The sequence below is a fragment of the Vitis vinifera genome, chromosome 14 (assembly GCF_030704535.1).
Source record: "Vitis vinifera cultivar Pinot Noir 40024 chromosome 14, ASM3070453v1".
Classification (NCBI taxonomy): domain Eukaryota; kingdom Viridiplantae; phylum Streptophyta; class Magnoliopsida; order Vitales; family Vitaceae; genus Vitis; species Vitis vinifera.
In genome coordinates, this window is record NC_081818.1 from 19988603 (window position 1) to 20012477 (window position 23875).

Here is a 23875-nt window from a genome sequence, read left to right on the forward strand (position 1 = left end):
CAATTACTTCTTATACAAAACGCGCTCCTTTTTTCATTCAAAGGTGGAGGGCTGTGAGCCTGTGACCACCCTTCTTCTTATTTTAACAAAATTAGGTCACACATACGCATCCAGGACCAGTTGACTTGTGATACCCGGTAAGTCCTCAAAAATGCAAATATTCGAACTCTGAGGGACCAGATGGCTATATCAATATGATGGATAGGATGGATACCCAATGCCCCAACCCTTGGGTAAAGCTCTTTTATTCCCCTTCACCTTAATTCCTTTTCTTCACTCAAATCATGAAGCCCAACTCCAGCCTCACTAATTTATTTCAGCAGGCAGACACCGGTTCCGTTTGGAGGTGGAAGGAAAGCAAGGGCAGCCGCAAGAGGAAGAAACAAGAAAGGGAATTCCCAGGAGCCAAATTCCTCAGCCACAACCTGAAGAAAATGGAGGAAGCAGCGTTGGGTCCCGGCGGTGGAATTGGGATCGGTTGCGGTGTTGGCTTGGGGTTTGGGGTAACCGGAGGAGTAGGATACGGTGGGGGGAGTTGGAACCATTTGAAGATGGTTTTTGGAATTGGAATGGGGTGTGGGGTTGGGGTAGGGTTTGGGTATGGGCAAGGAATTGGATTTGGTTTTAGTTTGGAGTCCTTACAGTCTCATTTCTCCAACCAAAGGGATTACAAATCAGATATGACTCTCTGGTAATGCTTTTCTGTTGCTTTTCTTCACAATGTTTGTGGTTCTTAATTTTCTTTAAATTTTGATGATGTATTTTCTAATTTTATTGCTTGTTTATTTCTTCCTGCCTTTGAGTTAACATGCAAAGCCCCACCCCTAAATATTGCAATGGTTTTTTAGCATAAGAAAGAAAGCATAAGCATAAATTTTCTAAAACTAAACTTTCTTTAGTGGGCTATTAAGAAACCAAAACGAAACGTCATTGTGCCAAAGCCCGGCCATGGCCTGCCCCTAGTATCGGTGCTGAAGCCCAGCACGAGCCCACTATTATACAGACCTAACTAGTAACACGAGGCCCATTTGTAACATCGAATAGTGCAGTGTTGCTTTTTAGGGTCATTCTTTGTATATTTCCAATAGGAATATTTTCGGACAAATAGTAGTTAAATACTTAATATTAAGCAGGCATGAAACCTTTTGGTTTTCTTTTACTCATCATAACTCTAGAGATTACATCAATGCTTTAATATTTGCCAATATTTTTTTTCATTTTTGAATAATAAATTTGTTGTTATTATATTGGATGAAAGTTAAAACTGACGTATGAATTTGTTTTTTATAATCATCTAAATTTTTAGTTTTATATTTATAATTTCAAGTAAATTCTTCAAGTAAAATTTTATTGTGCAATTAGATCAATAGAATATCAGTAATTTAATGTTTGAAAATGTTTTTTTCACTTTCTGAATAATAATCTACTAAGGTTTTTAAGATCATAAATCTGAAAAGCTCTAAACTGAGTAAAAAATTATGGAAATTCATTTGAACAGGTCATTTCCCATTCATTCATTTGAACGGGTCATTTCCCATTCATTCATTTGAACGGGTCATTTCCCATTCTGGTTCTTGTTGAGGGATGAGTGGTTCTTTATTGTGTTTTATATATACATGGTGATAAGCTGGTACTACTAATCCATCGGTTTGAAATAAAGGTGGAATGGTTTCAAAAGAAATGTCTATCAGTTTTTTGGTTTTAAAAAGATAAGTTAAAATATCTTTCAATTTTTCTGGGAAATTTTCAGGGATTTGATATATATGGTTCATAAAAATATTTTTTAAAATTCCCTGATCCATGAGCTAGGGTACTAAATAAAAAATTTCTCTATTTACAACAGACATATTTACATAAGCTAAATAAAATGGGAAATGACCCGTTCAAATGAATTTCCAAAAATTTTTACTCGCTTTATAGTTTTTCAGATTTATGATCTTAGACCAGAATGGGAAATGACCCGTTCAAATGAATTTCCAGATTTTTTTACTTGCTTTAGAGCTTTTCAGATTTATTATCTTAGACCAACCCAGAATAAATTATTTCATCTCATTGGTGAACCAAAAACCATGTCAATATGGAACCATATGTCTGAACGAAGTGTTGAATCCAAATCTGAGATTTAACTCTTTATTTTCTCAAAACCTTTTTGAAGAGCATAAGCTTATTGTAGATAACTTTTGGTCTCTAAAACCACAAAGTTTTCCAAACCAAAATTTAGAATATGCTTATTGGAAAAACCGTGTCAGCTTTAGCTCAACATTTACAAAGCCTTCAAAACCAACTTATTGTCTTAGAAACCCAAAAAATTTCAAAACCTCAAAATCCAAGAAAATCAGGAAAAACTGACAAAAGATTTGAAAACCAATATAGTGTTAACCAATCAAATCTCTATACCTGCAATATACATGGATCCTTTTTATATATAATGTTCCTGTCAAGATTTAAAAAAAAAAAAAATCGAGTTATTTAGAAAATTTTGGGTGAAAAATTAGGTTTTAAAACTAGAGTCTTTAGTCTTAACCCTTGACCTGTAACCCATTTTTGCCAAAAAATTGGCGTGCTAGGGAGACTCTGTTTGATCATAAGGGGGGTATTACCTTGACACGAAGTGATGTTTTAAAATTTTGATTTTTATTACCTGAATTTTTTAGATATCCGATTTCAAAAACTTAACTTTTATGCATTAAATGGTTTCATACTATAAACTGAGAGCTTTAGGTTAAATATATATTAAAATAATAAGTGTTTGAAAATGTTTATATTGAAATAATAAGTGTTTGAAATGTTTTATATTAAAATAATAAGTATTTGGAAATGTTTATATTAAAATAATAAGGATAATAAGAAATTCATTTGAACAAGTCATTTCCCATTTTGGTTCTTGTTGATGGATAAGTGGTTTCGACTAAAGAGTAATTATCAACTCCAATTAGGTTTTTAACAACCAACTATTCCCATCAGCATTAGTTTCAACAACGGTTTGTTGTTGACACACAATCAAGGTAATGGCAAAGGTTTTCAAATCTTCGTTCATGAAAGTTTTAAATTCAATTAGAGTGTGAATGCATTTATTATCCTCATTATTTTAATATAAACATTTACAAATACTTATTATTTTAATATAAACATTTCAAACACTTATTATTTTAATATAAACATTTTCAAACACTTATTATTTTAATATATATATATATATATATTTAACATAAAGCTCTCAGTTTATAATATGAAACCATTTAATGCATAAAAGTTAAGTTTTTGAAATCGGATATCTCAAAAATTCAGGTAATAAAAATCAAAATTTTAAAACATCACTTCGTGTCAATATAATACCCCCCTTCTGACCAGACAGTCTCCCTAATATGCCAAATTTTTGACAAAAACGGTTTACAGGTCAAGGGTTAAGACTAAAGACTCTAGTTTTAAAACCTAATTTTTCACCCAAAATTTTCTAAATAACCCGGTTTTTTATTTTTTTTATCTTGACGGGAACATTATATATAAGAATGATCCATGTATATTGCAGGTATTAACTAGTAAAGAAAACTGAAAAATAATTCAATTAATTTTCATTTCCCTACTTTACCTTTTTACCCCCTAAGGATAAGAAAAATACACAAAATAGAATATATTCTAAATGAAAGTAGAAATTTAACAGAAAAAATCTTACTTTCTTATTGTTGATAAATTTACAAGATTGGAGATATAGATGACTACTCTGTTGGGACGTCATTTGTTTTTATTTTTGGCTCTGGCCAACCGTACCACCGAACTGTGCCAGACGGGGGCATCATAACCGAAATGGGCCAGGACCAGAGTGGCCTCCCTAGGATTCGAACTCAAGACTAAGGTCTTTTTGGTTGCCCTCCTGGTACCATCTGGGCTAGGAGGGCAACCAAAAAGACCTTAGTCTTGAGTTCGAATCCTGGGGAGGCCACTCTGGTCCTGACCCATTCTGGTTGTGATGCCCCCGTCTGGCACAGTTTGATGGTACGGCTGGCCAGAGCCAAAAATAAAAACAAATGACGTCCCAACATACTCCACTTGCTACTTTGCTCTCACTTTTCACACATTTTTTTCTACACTCCTTCAGACATACGAACACACACTTTCTTTCTTCTACAATTGATTTATAGACAAAGCATTTACAAATGACAAGTGAAATTTAATTTAAGTGGTTGGGGCAGTTGATGGATGGCAGGAAAAATATTTACAAGGTGTTCAGAGGTTTGGTACAAAATAACTACAAAATAAATACAAAGATGGTAAAGTTTTTATGAGATTTGACTTTTGTTTTCTTTTACCATCCGATTGGTACTTCTACTTTCTCCTTGTTTTTTTCTTCTCTTTTTTATCACATGCATAATACGTGGCTTGTAGATGCCTTTACTGCTTTTGAACTTGTACTGCTACATTGAATTTTTGTAGTTGAAGACGCATTTACTGCTTCAATGTCATCATTGTTGACATCATCCTTCCATTCCATTTTGCAGATTATGATAACTTTCATCGTCCAGGTTTTCCCAAAATAATACGTCATCGCTAAGGTAGGAAGATGCTTCTGGTATATCTACACTGAGCACGGTTATAAAATCTTGTTCTTCATAAGTAATAAAAGGTTTTGGAATTAGAGTTTTGAAAATTAAATTTAAGAATTGGAGTTTTGGAAATTAAATTTGAAAGAAATTGGAGTTTTGAAAATTAAATTTGAAAGAAATTGGAATTTTGAAAATTAATAGAAAATTAGAGTTTTAAAAATTAAATTTAAGAATTGGAGTTTTGAAAATTAATTTGAAAGAAATTGGAATTTTGAAAATTAATTGAGAATTAGAGTTTCGAAAATTAGTTTTGAAAATTAATTTAGAAAGAAATTGGAGTTTTGAAAATTAAATTTGAAAGAAATTGGAATTTTGAAAACTAAACTTAAAAAGTGGAGTTTTGAAAATTTGAGTTTTGGAAATTATTTCAAAATCGAGATCTTGAAAATTAAATTTAAAATTGGAATTTTGAAGAATTATTTGAGAATTGAATTTTTAAAAATAAAATAAAACAACAATAATAATTAAATAATTTTGAAAATTGAAATTTTGAAAAAATTATTTGAAAATTGAAGTTTTGAAAATTATTTAAAATTTGAGGTTTTGAAAATTGAAAGTTTTAAAAAATTAAATTTCGAAAATTGGAGTTTTGAAAACTATTTGAAAATTGAAGTTTTTTAAAATAAATAAATTTTGATAATTGGAGTTTCGAAAATTATTTAAAATTTGAAGTTTTGAAAAGTAAATATTAGAAAGCATAAATAGGGTAGTTTTTCAATGATTATGGCCTCACATAAGTGTATTGGTAGCTCAACTATTAACTTCAACTATAGATATTAAATCTAAAGGATGAAGAAAGGTGATGATGAGAACCATCACCAATCAGAGAGCAGTGTTGAATTGATAGTCTCAGCACAAGATTCAGATTATCCAATAGCAGTTCACAAGAGCCAGGAAAAAGTTCTTGTGATATGAAATCTAGGAAATCTGAATCAAGCAGGCTATCATATTTATCAAAATATGATTTTGTAATATATTTCACAAAATAAGGTGGGATGTTTAAACTTTGGTTGGTGGAGCCAACATTTGAGGTACACCCGCCCACCTTGCTGTTGACGGCAGCATCTTAGGCTTCTCAACACCATCGACGACAGCTTACTCGGGCCTAGGTAGCTTCGACCTTTTCACTTTGCTCCGAAGAGATCTCCACTGGTGCTTTGAGAGAGTGCAAACTCTCTTCTTCTTCATTTCTAAACCCGGCATGGCCACACTCACAGGTGTCGGAGTTGGCGCGAATCCGGGAGCCAAAGCTGGCGCAATGAATACCACGACGGGAGGAGGCGCTACCAATTCCCCAGGACTTGGCAGAGGTCCAATGACTGGCGCGACGGCTAACGGCGTAAGGTTGGCGGCTTATTTTGGAGATGTTGGAGTAGGCAGTGGGCTTGCAGGACTGCAAATTCCCAAAGCTTCCAATGCAGCAGTAGCGGGGTGAGTTGAAGGTAGAGCATGCACTCTTGCAGGCCACCACCCGCCTGTTGTTGTGAGATCTCACTTAGAGACCCATCAAGCACATGGTGTTGAGGAGGTTGAGGTTGGAAAGATGAGAGGTGGGGATGAATTCGGCCGGTGATACACACAATACTATGCACCCAAAACACCCAAAGAAAATAGAGAAGAATAACAAGAAAACAGAGCATCCAAAAAAAGAAAAACAAAACTGCACCAATGCTTACCTAAGAATTCCTCTAAAAAAACCAGATAGTTGGACTTCTCCCCCAACCCTCATAGTTTTGTCCTTTCCTTCTACTTTGTTTTCCTTCCTCTCCAAGCTTTTACCAACTCCACTCGTTCCTCTGTCATTTATTCAAAAGGAGTCCCCATCTCAACCACCACCATGGCAAGGTGTGTTGAGATATTAGGAATGCTTTCCTTATATCATTTAGTGTTGAGATATTAGGAATGTTTAGATATTAGGAAAGTTGAGATATTAGGAATATTGAGATATTAGGAAAGTTGAGATATTAGGATATTAGTTGTTATTTCCTTATATCATTCTTTCCTTGTATCATTTTTTCCCATTCTTAGAATGGTGATTACCCTCTATATATACTCTGTACATGAACGAATGAAAGTATGAATGAAAAAAACTACCATTTATCAATTTAAAGATGGTATCAGAGCCAAGGAACTGAAATCCTGGATATTTTGTCGCTATGGTAGTCCGACAACGATCAACCATCCTAAGACAAGCCCTAATATTGATAAGTCAACCTTCAAATGCACTCACTTCAATAAGACTGGTCCCACCAGTCTGGATATCCCACAATTTCAAAGCAACGACTCTTGGTATGACCAGGAAAACAATAAGGAACCGAGGGTTTGAACCATGGATCTTTAGATCATGTTTAGGCTATCAACACTTTGTTATTAATTATAATAATTGTGATCAACGAAAGAATGATTTCAAGAAAACCTCGACTGCAACTGTTGCCGAAATAAAAACAGAGGTTAATGTTGCTGAGAAAGCCTCTGCATTGATAGCCGCTACTGATCATGGTGGTAAGTTTTTAAATACTTTTACACCTGTTATTAATAGTGCATGGATAATTGATTCTGGTGCTACAGATCATATGACTTTTGATTCTAGACAGGTTTCACCTCTTAGACCTTCCTCACAAAAAATTGTTTCCACAGCTAATGGTAACACAACCCCAGTCATTGGGGAAGGATCCTTAACTCTTAACGATACTTTGAATTTGGATTCTGTTTTAGTTGTTCCATCTTTAGATTACAATCTTTTGTCAGTTTCTCAAATCACTACAACCTTATCTTGTATTGTCATTTTTTGGCCTGAATTTTGTGTGATTAAGGACATCCAAACAAGACAGACGATTGGTTGTGGTATTAAACGGGGAAAACTCTATTACTTGGACTTGCAATCAAAGGATTCAAATAAGTTGCAACAAGCCTTGATGGCAGATGGATCTGAGGGGGAGAAGAAAAAGTCTGAAATTTGGTTGTGGTATCGACGTTTGGGACATGCTTCCTTTGGTTATTTAAAAAAATTGTTTCCTAGTTTGTTTGCAAAGAGTGATATTTCTGGTTTCCGTTGTGATATTTGTGAATTGGCTAAAAACCATCGTGCTTCGTTTCCGTTAATTTTGAAAAAAGTCCGTTTCCTTTTATGGTTATACATTCTGATGTTTGGGGCCCATCCAAAGTCCCAACTTTGAGTGGCTCACGTTGGTTTGTTACTTTTATTGATGATTGTACCATAATAACATGGTTATGCTTGATGAAGACCAAAGATGAAGTGAACTTGTTGTTTCAAAATTTTCATAAAATGATTGAAACTCAGTACAATGCAAATGTTCGGGTTCTGCGTAGTGATAATGGTGGAGAATATCAAAGTTTTGATCTTCAAAAGTATTTGAAAGGACATGACATCATTCATCAAACTACTTGTTCCAATACACCCCAGCAAAATGGAGTCGTTGAACGAAAAAATCGACACTTGTTAGAGGTTGTTCGTGCTTCCTTGATAGCAACAAAAACACCGATATCTTATTGGAGAGAAGCAATCACATCTGCCGCATACTTGATCAATCGAGTACCTTCTAGCTCAATTAAATTTCAAACACCTCTCCAAGATGTTACTAATGTTGTAGTTGCCCCAACCGTCCCAAATCTACCTCCTCGTGTTTTTGGTTGCGTGGCATTTGTGCATCTACACAAGTACCAACGCACCAAGTTAACTTCTCATGCATTGCAATGTGTGTTTGTTGGATATGCATTGCACAAAAAAGGATACCGATGTTACCATCCTTCAACTCGACAAATGTATATTACAATGGATGTGGTGTTTCATGAAGATTCAATGTATTTTTCATCTAAGTCTGAACTTCAAGGGGAATACCATAAGGAAATTCAGACTCTCGATTATGATTATCATATCTCTGAGGAAGATGAATCTGGACAATCTGAACTAGTGAACCGGGAAGTGGGTGAGTTGGATATGAGTGGTCAACAATTTGGGTCCGAAGATGTTTTCATTGAAATACCAAACCAATCGTCGTCTGTTGAGGGTGTTCTTAATTTGGAACCTAATCCTTTCATGAAACGGTTACCACATCGTCATAATAGAGGTATTCCTAAACCCACATATGAACCTGAATTGTCTACTAAAGTCAAATATCCTATGAGCAACTATGTGTCTACCTATCGTTTGTCTGAATCAAATAAGTCATTTGTAAATCAATTATCTACTGTAGCTATTCCTAACAGTGTGCAAGAAGCCTTAGCTGATCCAAGGTGGAAAGTAGCCATGAATGAAGAGATGAAATCATTGCAAAAGAATGAAACATGGGAACTCGTAGAATGTCCACCAGGAAAGAAGCCAGTTGGGTGTTGTTGGATCTACACTGTGAAGTACAAGGCAGATGGTAGTATTGAACAATTTAAAGCAAGACTGGTAGCAAAAGGGTACACTCAAACTTATGGAATTGACTACACAGAGACATTTGCACCTGTAGCTAAGATCAACACAATTCGAGTATTATTGTCTTTAGCTGCAAACCTAGATTGGCCATTACAACAATTCGATGTGAAAAATGTCTTTCTGCATGGCGAGTTATCTGAAAAAGTATATATGGATCTTCCACCAGGATGCATGGTGTTAGAAAAGCAATGTCAGAAGGTATGCAAATTGAAGAAGTCATTGTATGGGTTGAAGCAATCCCCGAGAGCATGGTTTGGAAGGTTCACAAAGTCAATGAGAGCTTTTGGCTATCGTCAAAGTAATTCAGATCACACTTTGTTCCTAAAAAAGCAACATGGTAAGATTACGACACTCATCGTATATGTGGATGACATGGTAGTTATAGGAAATGATCTTGAAGAAAGAAAAGCTCTGCAAAATTATCTATTTAGAGAATTCGAAATGAAAGATCTAGGTCCTCTAAAATACTTTCTTGGGATTGAAGTTTCTCGATCAAGTGAAGGAATTTTTCTGTCTCAAAGAAAGTATGTCTTAGATCTTTTACAGGAGACTGGAATGTCGGGATGTCAACTTGTTAATACACCAATAGAAGAAGGTCTGAAATTGTGTGTTGAGCCTCATCAAGTATCAACCGATAAGGGAAGATACCAGAGACTTGTGGGGAGATTAATGTACTTAGCTCATACAAGACCAGATCTTGCTTATGCATTGAGTGTAGTGAGTCAATACATGCATAATCCTGGAGAGCAACATATGAATGTAGTTATGGGTATTTTGAGGTATTTGAAGAATGCTCCTGGGAAGGGAATTTTGTTCGCTAAAAATATTGATCATCAGAGTATAGAAGTATATACTGATGTTGATTGGGCCAATGCAGTGGATGATAGGCGATCTACATCTGGTTACTTTACTTTTATAGGTGGTAATCTTGTGACATGGAAAAGTAAGAAGCAGAATGTCGTCGTTCGTTCAAGTGCAGAAGCGGAATTTAGAGGTATGGCTCTAGGACTTTGTGAGGCATTATGGCTAAGACTCCTCTTACAGGATTTAGGTTACCTATCTAGGCAACCAATCCGATTGTTTTGTGACAATAAAGCCGCATGTGACATTGCTCATAATCCAGTACAACATGATCGTACAAAGTATGTCGAGGTGGATAGATTCTTCATTAAGGAAAAGTTGGATGATAAGATTGTGGAATTACCTAAGATTCGATCAGAAGATCAATTGGTCAATATCCTTACCAAAGCTATCTCAAGTTAAGTGTTCTCAAAATTTTTAGACAAGTTGAGCATGTGTGACATCTATGCACCAACTTGAGGGGGAGTGTTGAGATATTAGGAATGCTTTCCTTATATCATTTAGTGTTGAGATATTAGGAATGTTTAGATATTAGGAAAGTTGAGATATTAGGAATATTGAGATACTAGGAATATTGAGATATTAGGAATATTGAGATATTAAGAAAGTTGAGATATTAGGATATTAGTTGTTATTTCCTTATATCATTCTTTCCTTGTATCATTCTTTCTTATTCTTATAATGGTGATTACCCTCTATATATACTCTGTACATAAACGAATGAAAGTATGAATGAAAAAAACTACCATTTATCAATTTAAAGAAGGTGGTGGTGTCCTTGGCATACGTCCCATGCATGTAGCTCACCTGGAAACCATAGAAGTCGTCTCCCACTCTAAAACATGTTGCCAGCAAAGTGCTCCAAAAATAATTAAAAAAAAAACTAGACCAAAAAAATGAGGGTCTACAAAGTGCTCATATTGTTTTATGGTGGAATTCTAAATCTAAATATACAATGCTTTCAATCAAGCTTATAGTAGGTTGGTTTAGCAGTCTAGTTATTTTAGAATTTTGAATTAACTGTATTTTATAATGACTTACTTTTATTGTTTTTTTCAATTCTTCTTCTACAAATTCTTTTAGCTATGCTTGGTTCTTGAAAAGTTTAAAGGAAAATGAAATGAAAAGAAAATAAAGAGGAAAATAGATGAAAAGAAAAAGTGAAGGAAAAAAAAAAAAAAAAAATTCAAATTCAATGAGTTACTTTAATATACTATTTTATGCTTTTTTCACTTATTTAAATCTTCTACATGAACATTAAATAATTTAAAAATATATAATTTTTTTAATAATTTTAATTTTATCTAACTTTCTTCCGCATTTTGATTAGTAAAACCAAACATAAGAAAATTATTTTTCTTAACCTTTTTTTTTTTTCTTTCCCTAGCACTTTTCGGGAACCAAACATATCCTTATTTAATTTTTCACTTGAGTTTATTACTTCTATAATTTTCATAGTTTTATTGTTCTAAAGAATTTATTTTTCATTCCATCAAATTATTAGCTTTTCCCCTGAATTAATCATTTCAAATTGTTTTAAAAGATGGTTCATATTTAAATCTTTTTTAAGTACTTGCCTTTTTAATTGTTTGATCTAAAAAGTTTATCTATCTTTTGGTTGGCTTTTTCTAATAGTTTTTTTCAAGTTTTCTTGTTTTAGTTTTATTTGTTCTATTTCTCTTCTAGCATTTCTTTTCTTCTTTATCTAGTTTTTCTTTGATATAGTCTAGGTTTTTTCTTAGTAAATTATGATTTTTAAAATTTTCAAACTTCTTTTCTAAATCCTAAGGTTGTATTAAAATTTGACAAAGCTCTTTGTTGAAACTTCTTTAACTTCTTATAAATGGTTTATGTCGTTAATGTTTAGTTTGATTTTTGTATTATTCTAATACTCCATTTGTTATTTTACCTCTTGTTTTACTAGATAAAATTTTATAATTTCTTCTTTAATCAAAGTTTTTGTGATAAAAAATTTAATATAAGCTTTTTTTTATAGTTAACTCATATTTAAATATTTAAGAGAGGTTTTTTTTTTTTGCATCTTTAGTTAGATATTTTATGATTTACCTTAAAATATGCAATTTATCACAAATTTGTTTAAGTTCTTCACATTAAGTATATAATCTATTATTAAGTTCTTTTATATATTCATAATTTCAAAATCTATATTGTAAATATTAGGAGGATAAGAAATTAAAGACATATATCAATTCATAACAAGCTAAGATTTCATAAAAAGATCAAATAATTATAATAAGACTATTAATAGGGTAAAATAAAGTTGGGTACTTGAAAAATTAATTAAGCTAAACAATTTTTCACTTTACTAAATATTAAATAATATAATATATAATACACATAAAGCTCGAAGACCAAATTTTCTATGAGGGAAGTAGAAAATAAAATTTTATGTTTGTAGTAGGAAGAGAATATATATAAAATGATTTTAATATTTTTTTAATAGTGGATAAATACATAAGTATTTATTAATCACACAAAGGATGTAGGTGGATAAGGGCATTATGAGAAAAAAAAATTACAAACACTTAAGTGGTGTTTGTTTTTTTACTTAATTTTAAATAGAACCTTAATACTTAATAGTGTTAAATATTAGGTTGTTTGTTTTTGTAGTATTTTATTTCTATTAAGTATTAAAAAACAAAAAAAAAAACAATATGTTATTTTTTTCTATTTAAAAAAAGTTACATATTTTGACTTTTTCTACTTAGTAAAAAGTTTATAATAAGTCATGAAAAAGTAGAAAAACAAATAACTTAAATTTTGAAAACAAACTGTTTTTAATAAAAAGCCCCAAAAACAAACACCACCTTAGTATTTTATATAATAAGGATAAGGAAATATAAGAAGAAAAATAGAACTGCTTCTCCCATATTTCTTATCCATGTGTAAATGAAATAAAAGTACTAGTTTACTATTAAAAACATGAATATTTTTTAAAAACATAATTAAGAAAAATATATGAAAGCTATTAATTCTAATACAAAATAAAATAATCTATTAGTAATTTATTATGTTAAAAATAAATTCATAGTGAAAGAAAGTGAATTTTATTAGTTTTTATAAATAAAAACACATAAATTTTAAATAATAAATAAAAATTATATGAATGCTTTACAATTTTCCTTTGGTTAGATTGACAACATTTTACAAATATTATGAAAATAAATTATTATGTTTGAATTTTAAAACACAAAAAATTATATTATTTTTGTGGCAGACTTTCCAATTTTATATAAAAATTAATACTACTTTATGTTTTTAAAAAATAAAAAATAAGAAATTTATCATAAATAAGAATTATTTTGTATAGAAGTAATTATTATTTTCAGTTTGAAAACACACAAAGGAAATAAATATAAGATGTGTTTCACACAAATACTAATAATAAATACGATAAGATAATACTCGTAAATCGGAATATCAAATATATTGTTTTATTATTAATATAATATTATCTTTGTTTCAATTACCTTAAAGATGGCATTTATTTAAGGAGTCATAAAATTACTTCAAACTAGATATCATATGAATAATAAAAACTTAATAATTATATATTTTATGTATAATTTAATTTATTATCATAAATAAATTAATAAACCATATGAATTTAGTAATTTTAAAAATCCTAACATCAATGTAAAGCTTTCCATATTAATTAAAATTATTTATAATTTTATTATTAATATCTTCTTAACCTTCTAAATCAATCTATATTTTACCCACGTACACTTACGTACCTCAAAGCCAACAGACCATTGTATAATTGGTTCAGTTTTAATCACAGTTGTTCAAAATCCCCCCCACCTCAACGGCTCCTTTGTCTAGATATTCCACTAACTATCAAATCAAATAGCATTTCTGCTAGTCTTTTAATTTTGATTGACAAAAGCTCAAGGATGGATACCTGACCTCCCTCAAATGATAATCACATATTAAAAGAGAAAGTAACACTGCAATTGACCAGAGCAAGAAATGGGGGAAAAAATGATAAGCAGACAACAAAAATAAATAAATAAATTTGAAAGTGGAAATTAGAAAAGTGTGCGCACCCCATGTACAAAGAAGGTACATAGGAGAAGCCACCTAGACGAAAAAGGCAGCAGCATTGACTACAAGAACAAACTAAAAGCCGCTATCTGCAATTTAGATCATCAATAAAGTCCAATAGAGAAGAGCCATCCCTCTCTAACAATATTCCAAAACAATTTATAGGAGACCTAATGAAGGATTCCTTTGGCTTAAGGTTCTTAACCCCATCAAAGATCCTTCTATTTCTTTCCTGCCATACATCAAAACAAACAAGGAGGGACCACACTCCTCACCCTCCTACCCATTGTCCATGCCTTTTGCCTTTCCAACCCAAGAGCTCTTTCAAAAATTTTGGAAATACCCATGGAAATCCAAAGATTGTTGATGTGTCCCACATCTTTCAGGTTTTTTCACAATGGATAAGGACATGGTTTATTGATTCCTCACTAGCTTTACAAAGACTACATCTATTGGTCATTGATTCTTCTCTCCTCATAAGAACTATCTAGGATCTCCCTCCATGCAACCTCCCAAGCCAAAAAAAAAAAAATTATTGTAGGGGCATAGGTGCCACAATTTCCTTGGTAGGGACCAAGGCTTGATTCTCATGATGTAAAGATTTCGCTTGGAACTTCCCCTGATTCTAGCACTCTCACCTTGTGCATGAGCTCCATGTTTTTTTTTTTTTTTCTTGATAGATATGAGCTCCATGAATTGCATTACAGTTCCCAACTCCCAGTCTTGAAAATGTCGTCCGAACAAGAGGGACCAAAGCCTCTTCTCTCCCCTGCAACCCGTAAGACTACTGTTGCATTCCTATTTGACAGAAATACTGAAGTGCTGAGGGACCATCTCCTTCAGAGGGCACTCACCTATCCACCTATAAAAGCAGAATCTGGTTCTGAGGCCACTCCTGATCAGAATAAAGGTCCTAGCTGAAATCCTTCAATTCTCTTCTAATTGCTTTTCATAAACCCATGTCAAAAGGTTCTCCCACTTCAAAAGTACAACAACCCCAGTCCACCTTTCCATATCAGCATTGGATTATCTTCCTCCATGGGCTATTGCCCTTTGAAAACATACCTCTACAACCACTTTCCTAGTCAGGCTTTCTTAAGAACATCTAATTTTCTAATCCCCAAACCACCATTCCTCATTCCTTGAACACGTTTCTCTAATTCATGAGGTGTATTTTCCTCACAGAAAATAAAAGGTTACACAAACTATTCAAAATTCCCATTACATTATCAAAGAGAACATAAGTTATCATACTCTTGCTCTCCATCCCAGGAATTTATAACAAAGGATTGACCACCCTTAAAAACATAGGATAACCTTAGAACTAAACTAAGCTGCTAAAAGAGAACCCATTAATCATACAAAACCATAAAGCCCCTTTTACTCTCTAGTGAGGTGGGAACCAATGCTGCTCCTAAACCTCTTCCTTTACCTTTACTAAATGCTCCTAAACTCAATCCCCCACCAAAAAAATAGGTCCTCCACCAAAATAAATAAGTAAACAACACCAACACCAACAAAGAATACTTAGAAATAACATATTTAACATGTTTCTGATAAGTCATTAATTCACCAAATATGTAATGAACTAAGTTAGCACAAGCAGTTATACTTAAAAGGTCCTCTTCACCTAATAATAACAAAAAAGTTTAAAGAACTTACTACAATTAAGTCTTAATCCAGAAACCAACGTATAACAACCTAGATAACAAGATGTTGTTATACAATACAGGCTATATATCAAATCTATAGACAGATGATTACTTCCATTTAAACCCATAATAACCAGGTTAATTACAGTTCAACCAATATGTACTTGGCAGCTGAGGTTGGGCAAGTAGCAATCAGTGCTTAATCTGATATTGCACAGTTTACAAACATTAGCATAGGAATCACCCTGAATCTATTGTCCAAAAAACCTCCTTCTAGATAAATCTATCCATGGAAAAGTATATAAAGACCTTCAATAAAGGGTGCAAGACTTTCAACAACTCCATTTCATGCAAGATTTCAATTAAGGTCCAAAATCCAATACATTATTCCAGTAATAAACTCGATGTCGCCAATTCACTGAGTAACAATCTTTTAGACCAATTTCGTTAACGAGGAAGGTCATTTCTAAAAGAGAAGTAGTGCCTCATCTTCTAAAACACTCACAATTAATCTCACCATACCTTAGCAGTGGAAAACAGACTCTGATTTCAACTTCCATGAGAAGAAACTGAAAACTACATTAAACTAAAATACAATCAAACCAACCAGAACGTTTATCTCTAATCCAGCCAAGCAACAAATACTCCAAGGAAAACATTCACAATTATGGGAACCTCATAAGCTAATCTAAAACAAAAACACAAAAAGAGAAAGAAAAAGAAAACATCTAAGATTACAGGATATTAATTTTGAATAATTATAAGGAACCAAAGATGCATTTTCCAGCGGAATCCAAACATCCACTAATTCAAAGAAACAGATAAAAATCAAAAAGCAGAAAATTATAGCATAACATTAACCAAAACCACATTAAAAATTCATTCATACTAATCGCAGTTACTAAATTAACCCGTTTTTCCACTAACCACGGGAACGCTATTAAAAATCAAAGGCGAAAGCGCAATCAAATCAAATTTAATCGATCTCTTGGAGAGAGGGCGCGGCGGCGGCAGCCACATCCTCGGCGGTAAACTTGCCCTTGGCCTTATCTGCGGCCCTGCCCTTGGCCTTGCGGTCGAGGAGGCTCTTGCGATCCTTGTCGAGTTTGAGCTTGTTGATGACCACCTTAGACGGGTTGATCCCAACGTTGACAGTGGAGCCATTGACCTTCTCCCGCGTAATGCGCTCTATATGTATGACCCACTTCCGACGATACACCTGAACCACCTTTCCCTCGCGGCCCTTGAAGGTGCCGCGCACCACCTGGACCTCGTCGTCCTTGCGGATAGGTACTGATCGGACGTTGTATTTGTTCCTGAGGTCAGTTGAGAGCGGCGCGCTCATCAGCACGCGGCGGACGCTCGACGGCGCTGTAAAGTGGGCCTTCCGGCACTTGCGTCTAGAGCTGGTAACTCGTGGATTGTACTTCATTTTCTCTCCCTCTCTGCGCTCTCTCTCTCTCTGTGAGTTGGGTTGAGAGATGAAGAGACGAGTGAGCGGCGTTTCTACGATATATGAGTGGGGGAGGTGGGAGACAGATCAGAGACTTAGGGTTAGGGTTAGTTTTTTCTCGATTTGACGAAAATGGCCTTGCCATTATGGTTTTTTACGGCCTGACCTTAATTTAAGAAATGAAATTAGTAAATAAATATTTTTAATAAAAATATAAACAGTTATTATAACATGTCATATGAGCTCATCATATACTAATGAGTGGCCGATAAAAAATGTTTTGGAGTAAGGTACTCTCATTTTGGAAAGTTTTTTTAATATTTCTAACACCTAAAAATTTTTATAATTCAAGTATTAAAAATATTAAAAATATTTCCTAAAATCACTATTAAACATATTTTAAATCAATAAATAATGATTTTAATTTTTCATGAAATTTAAAGAAATAAAACTATCATTAAACACTATTTATCTTATATAAGAATGAAAGAGACAAGTGGTGAGAGGCTCAAGCCATGCCACTGATTTGGACATCAGCCAAACAAACCCTTAATTGGAAATCCCTATAACAGTCTCATAATGTAATGCCCCAATGGACCCAATCTAAAGTCTAGGTAATTTTGTAAATTCATTAAAGAAAATATGATGTTGATTGAGCTATTTGAATATAATAGGGTTTTGGCTTTGGTTTTGTTTTGGGGTCTAGTTGTTTAGTTGTAATTGTTCTAATTAAATTATTTTTGAGTTTTTTATTTTAATTATGGGGCCCATGGGTTAAGAATTAATTGAATTAAAAATAAATAAATAAATAAATAAATACCAGAGGGTAGAATGGTTTTTTCTTCCCTATTAGAAATCTTATGTATACATATTTTATTATATTTCACTCTTTGGTATAGAAGTCATGCTGCACAAATAGCATAGGGCTTGGAGGTTAATCTTCTAATCAATTCATATAGCCAAAGGTAAATATATAACCTTTTGATTTAATATTTTAAATTCAGCTTTTAAGGGTTATAAAAAATTAATAACTTATATTGACTTATCTATATATATATATATATAAGTGGTAAGGCAATAGCTTTTCATCTTGCTATTTGGAGGTTAGAATCCTTATACCAAGTATATTAGAGTAAAGATTTTAATAAGCTAAATATTGGTTACTAGAGGTTTTAGGCCTCAAAATTGGGTTGTTCAAGCACTTTACAGTACAATCAATTGAGGGTCCAGGACATCAATTAAACTAATTGGGATCGATTAAGGTAAAAGCTTAACCAATTGAGGATCAATCGGATTCTTGTCAAGGGTCGATTGATATTTTAACCTCCACTAGTTACTTGTCATAATATTAAATCCTAAGGACTAGTAAATCAACCAAATTGATTACTTGACTAGTCAACCACAAACTACACATTGCAACTTGTTTGAGCTTCCTACTTCATTGTTTAAAAATCTTGATATTCCAAAACCTTTCTTGAATAAATTTAAGCCTTGTGAGAGTGTTTTATTTTATTTTTAGTGATCTTTGCTTTAAAATTGCATATTCATTTAATGTTCTTTGTATCGTTTGAAATTAAATTTCTACTAGGATTTTGTGAGTTTAATTCTAAATCATTTCTTATAACCTTTATGAGGTGAGCTTGAGTATGGGGTATCCCTTGAGGGAAAAATCTAAATGTCAGGTATCACATAGTGTTTGCCAAGTGTAGGATACAATTGAGAGAAAAATCTAAATGTAAGATATCACTTAGTATTTGCCAAATATAGGGTATCGCTTCAGAAGTTTAAGAGAGAGACATCTCTTAAGGAAATTTATATGTACTCATTGGAGTCGGTTAATCCAAGTGTAAAGCATGAAGACTTGTGTTGGAAACTTTGTTAGTAGAACTCTCACTCGATTAGGAACTTGAGGAAAATGGGCATATGTCAAATTGCGTCAAACCACTATAAAATCTAGTATTTGTACTTTCGCATCCTTACTCTCTTTATTTCATATGCAAATTGTTCTACTATTATATTTTTTATATTATTGTATATAATTTTCACTTACGTTCTCTAAGTTTAAAATTTGTAAAAAGTGACAATCACTCTATATTCACCCTCTTCCCCCTCCCAAGGTGATTGCCTTAAGTTGGTATAGTTTAAATCCTAACAAGATCTTTTTTCTAATTGACATTGTGAACTTGGTGTTGGAATGACTAGGTAAACCATCCAAGGTACTGGATCAATAAGATGCATGCAAAATTTGTGCTAAGCTTCTCTAGCTAGATCTACACAATGGAAGCAAATAAGCATTTTAAAACCTAGATCTAGAGAATATAAGTTATACTTGCGATTTAGATGTTCCATGATCAATTCCAATCGATGAAGAAATGATGCTAATCTCAAAGGCCAATGGACTTTCACTTGAAGGTTCTCTTTCTTAGATCCTAGCATACAAGGAAAGTAAAATCCTCTCTAGTGAGGATGGAAGTTAGAGTTTCTTTCTCTAAAAGAATAAATAACAATAATTGTGTGTTTTAAATCTTTAAGGGGATTTATATAGGCTTCCTTATGGACTTAAGTGACTTGAGCTCATATTGAGTTTGGTCACTTAATCTAACACATGTTAACCTAAGGGTTGGGTAATCCCAATTTTGATGATAATAAAGCAAAGGTTAAAACATACTAATGTGCTTATTGTTCATGTGCATATGATGGAAAAACTTGTATCTTTTATATGCTACAATTCTCATATAAGAAGCAAAATGCAAGGTTCGAGAGGAAGATGCAAAAAGAGTTTTATAACTTTTCAAAGATCTTAGTAAATTCTTTTTTTTTTTTTAATCCTTCTTGTTTGTATTTTAAGTTTTTGTACTCTACATGAGGACGATTTAGTTGCCTAACACAAGAGACCATTGAATCTCAAAGTTTTCATGAAAATCTTTAACTCTTCATAAAATCAATTTTCGACTTAACCAAAACGTTATTAACTCTTGAAAAATACTTTCAAAATATTGGTTAAGTTCCAAATAATTATACTCAAAATCAGCTGCATCCAAAATCTAGTTCAAAATAACATTTTCTTCAAACAAGAACATAAATGGTTGTCCACTTAGATGTCTAGATTGGCTACTAGAAGCAAAGTGGATGTCCACCTGGATGACCACTTGCTTTGTTGTGGGGTATTGTGGGTACCAAAAGTAAAGTGGGCATCCACCTGGATGACCAGTTCCCTTAGGAGGTGAATTTTTCCTAATGGAAGCCATGTGGGCATCCACTTGGATAACCCCTTGGCAGTGTGTATGACCACCTAAATGTCCATATCAAGCTTTTGGCTTCCAACAACTCTATGCAAATCATTAAATACTTTAATGGCCAATATATGGACAATCATGTGAACGTCCAATTCTAAAAGGTCTATTTTCTAATGACTAGTTTAACTCAAAAACCTATTTAAACTTGACCTTTGGTGCATAGAAGGAGTAACAAGAACCTAAAAATCAAATTTATTGTTTATTCAACCTTCTTAAATACAAACAAGTGTTTTATATGCCAAACTTGTCGATCCTCATTAAAGAGCACTTATACTTGAGCTTCTATATCTATATATTTTCTTTATTTATTACTCTTGTACTTGAAAAAATCAATGTGTAAGGAGTTGAGGAATACTCCTTGGTTGATGTAAAGATCCATTGGAACCTAAGAATCCAAGTGTACAAGACATTTAAGAGTTTTGGTTGAGAAACCTTTTGGAATAGTGGAAAGACCTCAACTTGGGAAGAATCTAGAGGAAGTGGATGTAGGTCATTGCCGAACCCTCTATATCACTATTTGCGATTTCTCTTTATCTCTTACTTCTTTTTATCTTTTTTTCATTTTCAATTCATTCATCGATATTCTATTTATTATCAGCATAAGTTTGGAAAATGTTTTATTTTATCTTTCACCCCTTGCTTAGGTGTACTTTGAGGTTGGATTAATTATACTCTTCAATTGTTATTAGAGTTAGACTTCTTGTTAAGGCTTATCATCTAATAGGAAATGACTAATTCATCCAACTCATCCCATATGGAAGACTTTTGATTAGTAGACCTCAATTTTTTAGGGAATTGATTATTCTTATTAAAAAACTAGGATGACATAGTTTCTAAAATCTATTGATTATGATCTTTGTGATGTCATTCAAAATGGTTCCTATATTCCAACCAAAATTTAGAATGGAGTTAGTATACCTAAATCTAGTCAAGAATGGAATGAGCTGGACAAAAAGAAAGCTTAACTAAAAGCTAGAGCTATTTATCATTTATATTGTGCAATAGATAGCTAGAAATGAGTGCGACCATGTTTTCTAATGTGAATTGATCAAGGAAATTTGGAGATTATTAAAAATAGCTCATGAAGAGACAAATTAAGTGAAAAAAAATCTAAAATTAACATTCTTATGAATAGTCATGGGTTATTTTCTATGAAATATAATGAATCCATTGTTAAGATGTTTATTATGTCTATCAACACAATGGACTCCAATAATTGGGAAAGGTTTACAAGGAATCAAAGAAGGTTATGAAGATTTTGAGATCTCTTTCTAAGTAATGGGAATCCAAGGTTACGACAATCCGAAAGTTAAAGACCTTATGCAACTTCCTTTGGAGGAGTTGATTGGATATTTGATGACATCAAATTACAATGAAGAGCCACTAAGAAGTGGAAGACAAGAGAGAAAAACATAGCTCTTAAGGCCTCTACTATTGATGATGATGATGAAAGAGAAACTAGTGAAGAAGATGACTTTGCACTCATCACAAGAAAGATTAAGAAGTTCATCAAGTTCTATAAAAAAAAAGGAAAAAAATTTCATCCAAGGAAGGATTCCCAAAAGAAAGAACCTTCTAATGTAGATAAAAAGAAGGATTTGAAATGATACAAGTGCAAGAAAATTGGTCATATCAAGTATGATTACCCTCTTTACAAAAATGAAGTAAAAAGAGGGAAAAAGAAGGTAATGATGGTCACATGGAGTGAGAGTGAAGAATAGTCATTTGAAGAAGAAAATGAAAATTAAGTAGTCAACATGTGCTTCATGGCAATTAAAGAAAATGATGAAGTAAATCCTAACTCAAACTATGAAGAATTAAAAGAAGCTTTTGAAGAACTTTATGTTAATCTTAAGAAACTTGGTTTGAAAAATGCAATCCTTAAAAAGAAGATTTCTTCTCTTTAAAATGATTTGAAAGAAAATTTTGACATGGTTGAAAAAGGCAAGCTTGACCTAGAAAAAGAATGAAATTTTAGTTAAGAAAATGAATGATTAACTTCATCTCTTTCAAAATTTTCAAATGGGGAAAGATTTTTAACATGATATTAGAAAATTTAAAATATATCTTTGATAAAAATGGTCTAGGCTATAAGCTTCACAAAAAAAAAAAAAAAGGGGGGGAATTAGGTAAACATGTCCTATTCATAAATGATGGATAAATTTAGAACCTAAAAATGTCACTTTCAAGGGGAGTACATTTTGGGGAAAATAACTTTTATTTCATGCATTGGAATAGTAACTTGTGCATGTTTCCAAAAGTATCCTCTGACTAGCTGAAGGTGGATTGCCACCTATACAAGACAAGCTGACACATAGTACACTTAATTGGACCCATGTATACAACTATTATATCACTCATCACCATTTTAACCTCTACTCAAACATGTTATTGGAGATAGTAATATAGTTTTTACCTAAAAGTAACAATACTAGTAACCAAAAGTATCATTGTAGATAGAAGGATGTACTAGCCTATTTATAACTCATCACCACTTCAATCTCTACATCAAACATGACATTAAAGATAGAAATATTGTTTTTACCTAAAAGTAACAATGCTAATAACTAAAAGTACCACCGTAGATAGTAGGAAGTATTAGCTTATTAAGTTTTTTATTGTCTTTGTTATGACTTTGACAACGGTTATTAAATAATATGCAAATAAAAAATAAAAAATACAAATAATGTACTTTTTAAAAAAATTATTTATTAAAATAAAAACAATTTTAATGGTTTAAAATTTTAATTAAACAAAAATGTATTTTTTTTTTTTACTTATTTAATAAAAAAAACATTAGTTTTTCTTTTTTTTCTTTTTTCTTTTTTAAATATCAATGTATTATGATGGAAATTGTGAATTTATATTTAAAAATTTAATGCAAACCAATAGATACATGAGATAACCATAAAATGCTTATTATAAAAAATGAGTTATAGATGTGGAATCATAATTCTAAAATATGTTTTCGGGTTAAATACATTTTATCCCCTCAACCTTTAGCTTGTTTTACATTTTGCCATTTTACATCTAAAACTCAGTACTTCACTTTTCAAATTTGTTAAAATACAAGTCTTTGCCCCTTAAACTTATTAAAAAGTTAATAAATAGTTTGTTAAATAAAGAAACAAAGTTAAAATGCAAAGAAAAATAATTGAAATATAAAGCAAAACATCTATTACCCAAGCTCGAAATCGTCATACTTCACAACTACATACTAAAATCACAAATAGTCATGTGAACACCTCTCTAAGATAAAGAATCAAAACTAATAGCTACCATATTTTGAAGGTAGTAGGGAAATTTCACTTCAAAGTTGTTAATTCAAAGTCGGTTTTACTCAATTCCACACCAGTATTTGAACCAAAATATGAAAAAGATTAATCTCTTTTATAATTTTATAAAAGGTTGGTAATTGAGGAAATATGTTGATATTTAATATGTTTAGAGGACAAAATGTCAGGTTTTGAATGTGATAGGACAAAGTGTAAAACGCACCAAAT

General features: G+C 32.3%; 2 protein-coding genes across 2 annotated transcripts; one reads left to right on the forward strand and one right to left on the reverse strand.

Moving 5' to 3' along the window:
- Positions 1-80: 80 nt before the first annotated feature.
- On the forward strand, positions 81-4788 carry LOC100853927 (glycine-rich protein DOT1). Its single transcript, XM_059742816.1, has 2 exons — positions 81-691; positions 4497-4788. Coding segments are annotated over exons 1-2 (408 nt in total). The 5' UTR covers positions 81-284; the 3' UTR covers positions 4498-4788.
- An 11659-nt stretch (positions 4789-16447) lies between these two features.
- Positions 16448-17218, reverse strand: LOC100267018 (60S ribosomal protein L26-1-like). Its single transcript, XM_002284230.5, has one exon. It carries the CDS (start codon positions 17053-17055, stop codon positions 16600-16602), a length of 456 nt encoding a protein of 151 aa, XP_002284266.1. The 5' UTR covers positions 17056-17218; the 3' UTR covers positions 16448-16599.
- Between the last annotated feature and the right edge of the window lie 6657 nt (positions 17219-23875).

Coding starts and splice junctions, on each gene's coding strand:
- LOC100853927 (XM_059742816.1), top strand. CDS start 285: ATGAAGCCCAACTCCAGCCTCACTAATTTATTTCAGCAGGCAGACACC.
- LOC100267018 (XM_002284230.5), bottom strand. CDS start 17,055: ATGAAGTACAATCCACGAGTTACCAGCTCTAGACGCAAGTGCCGGAAG.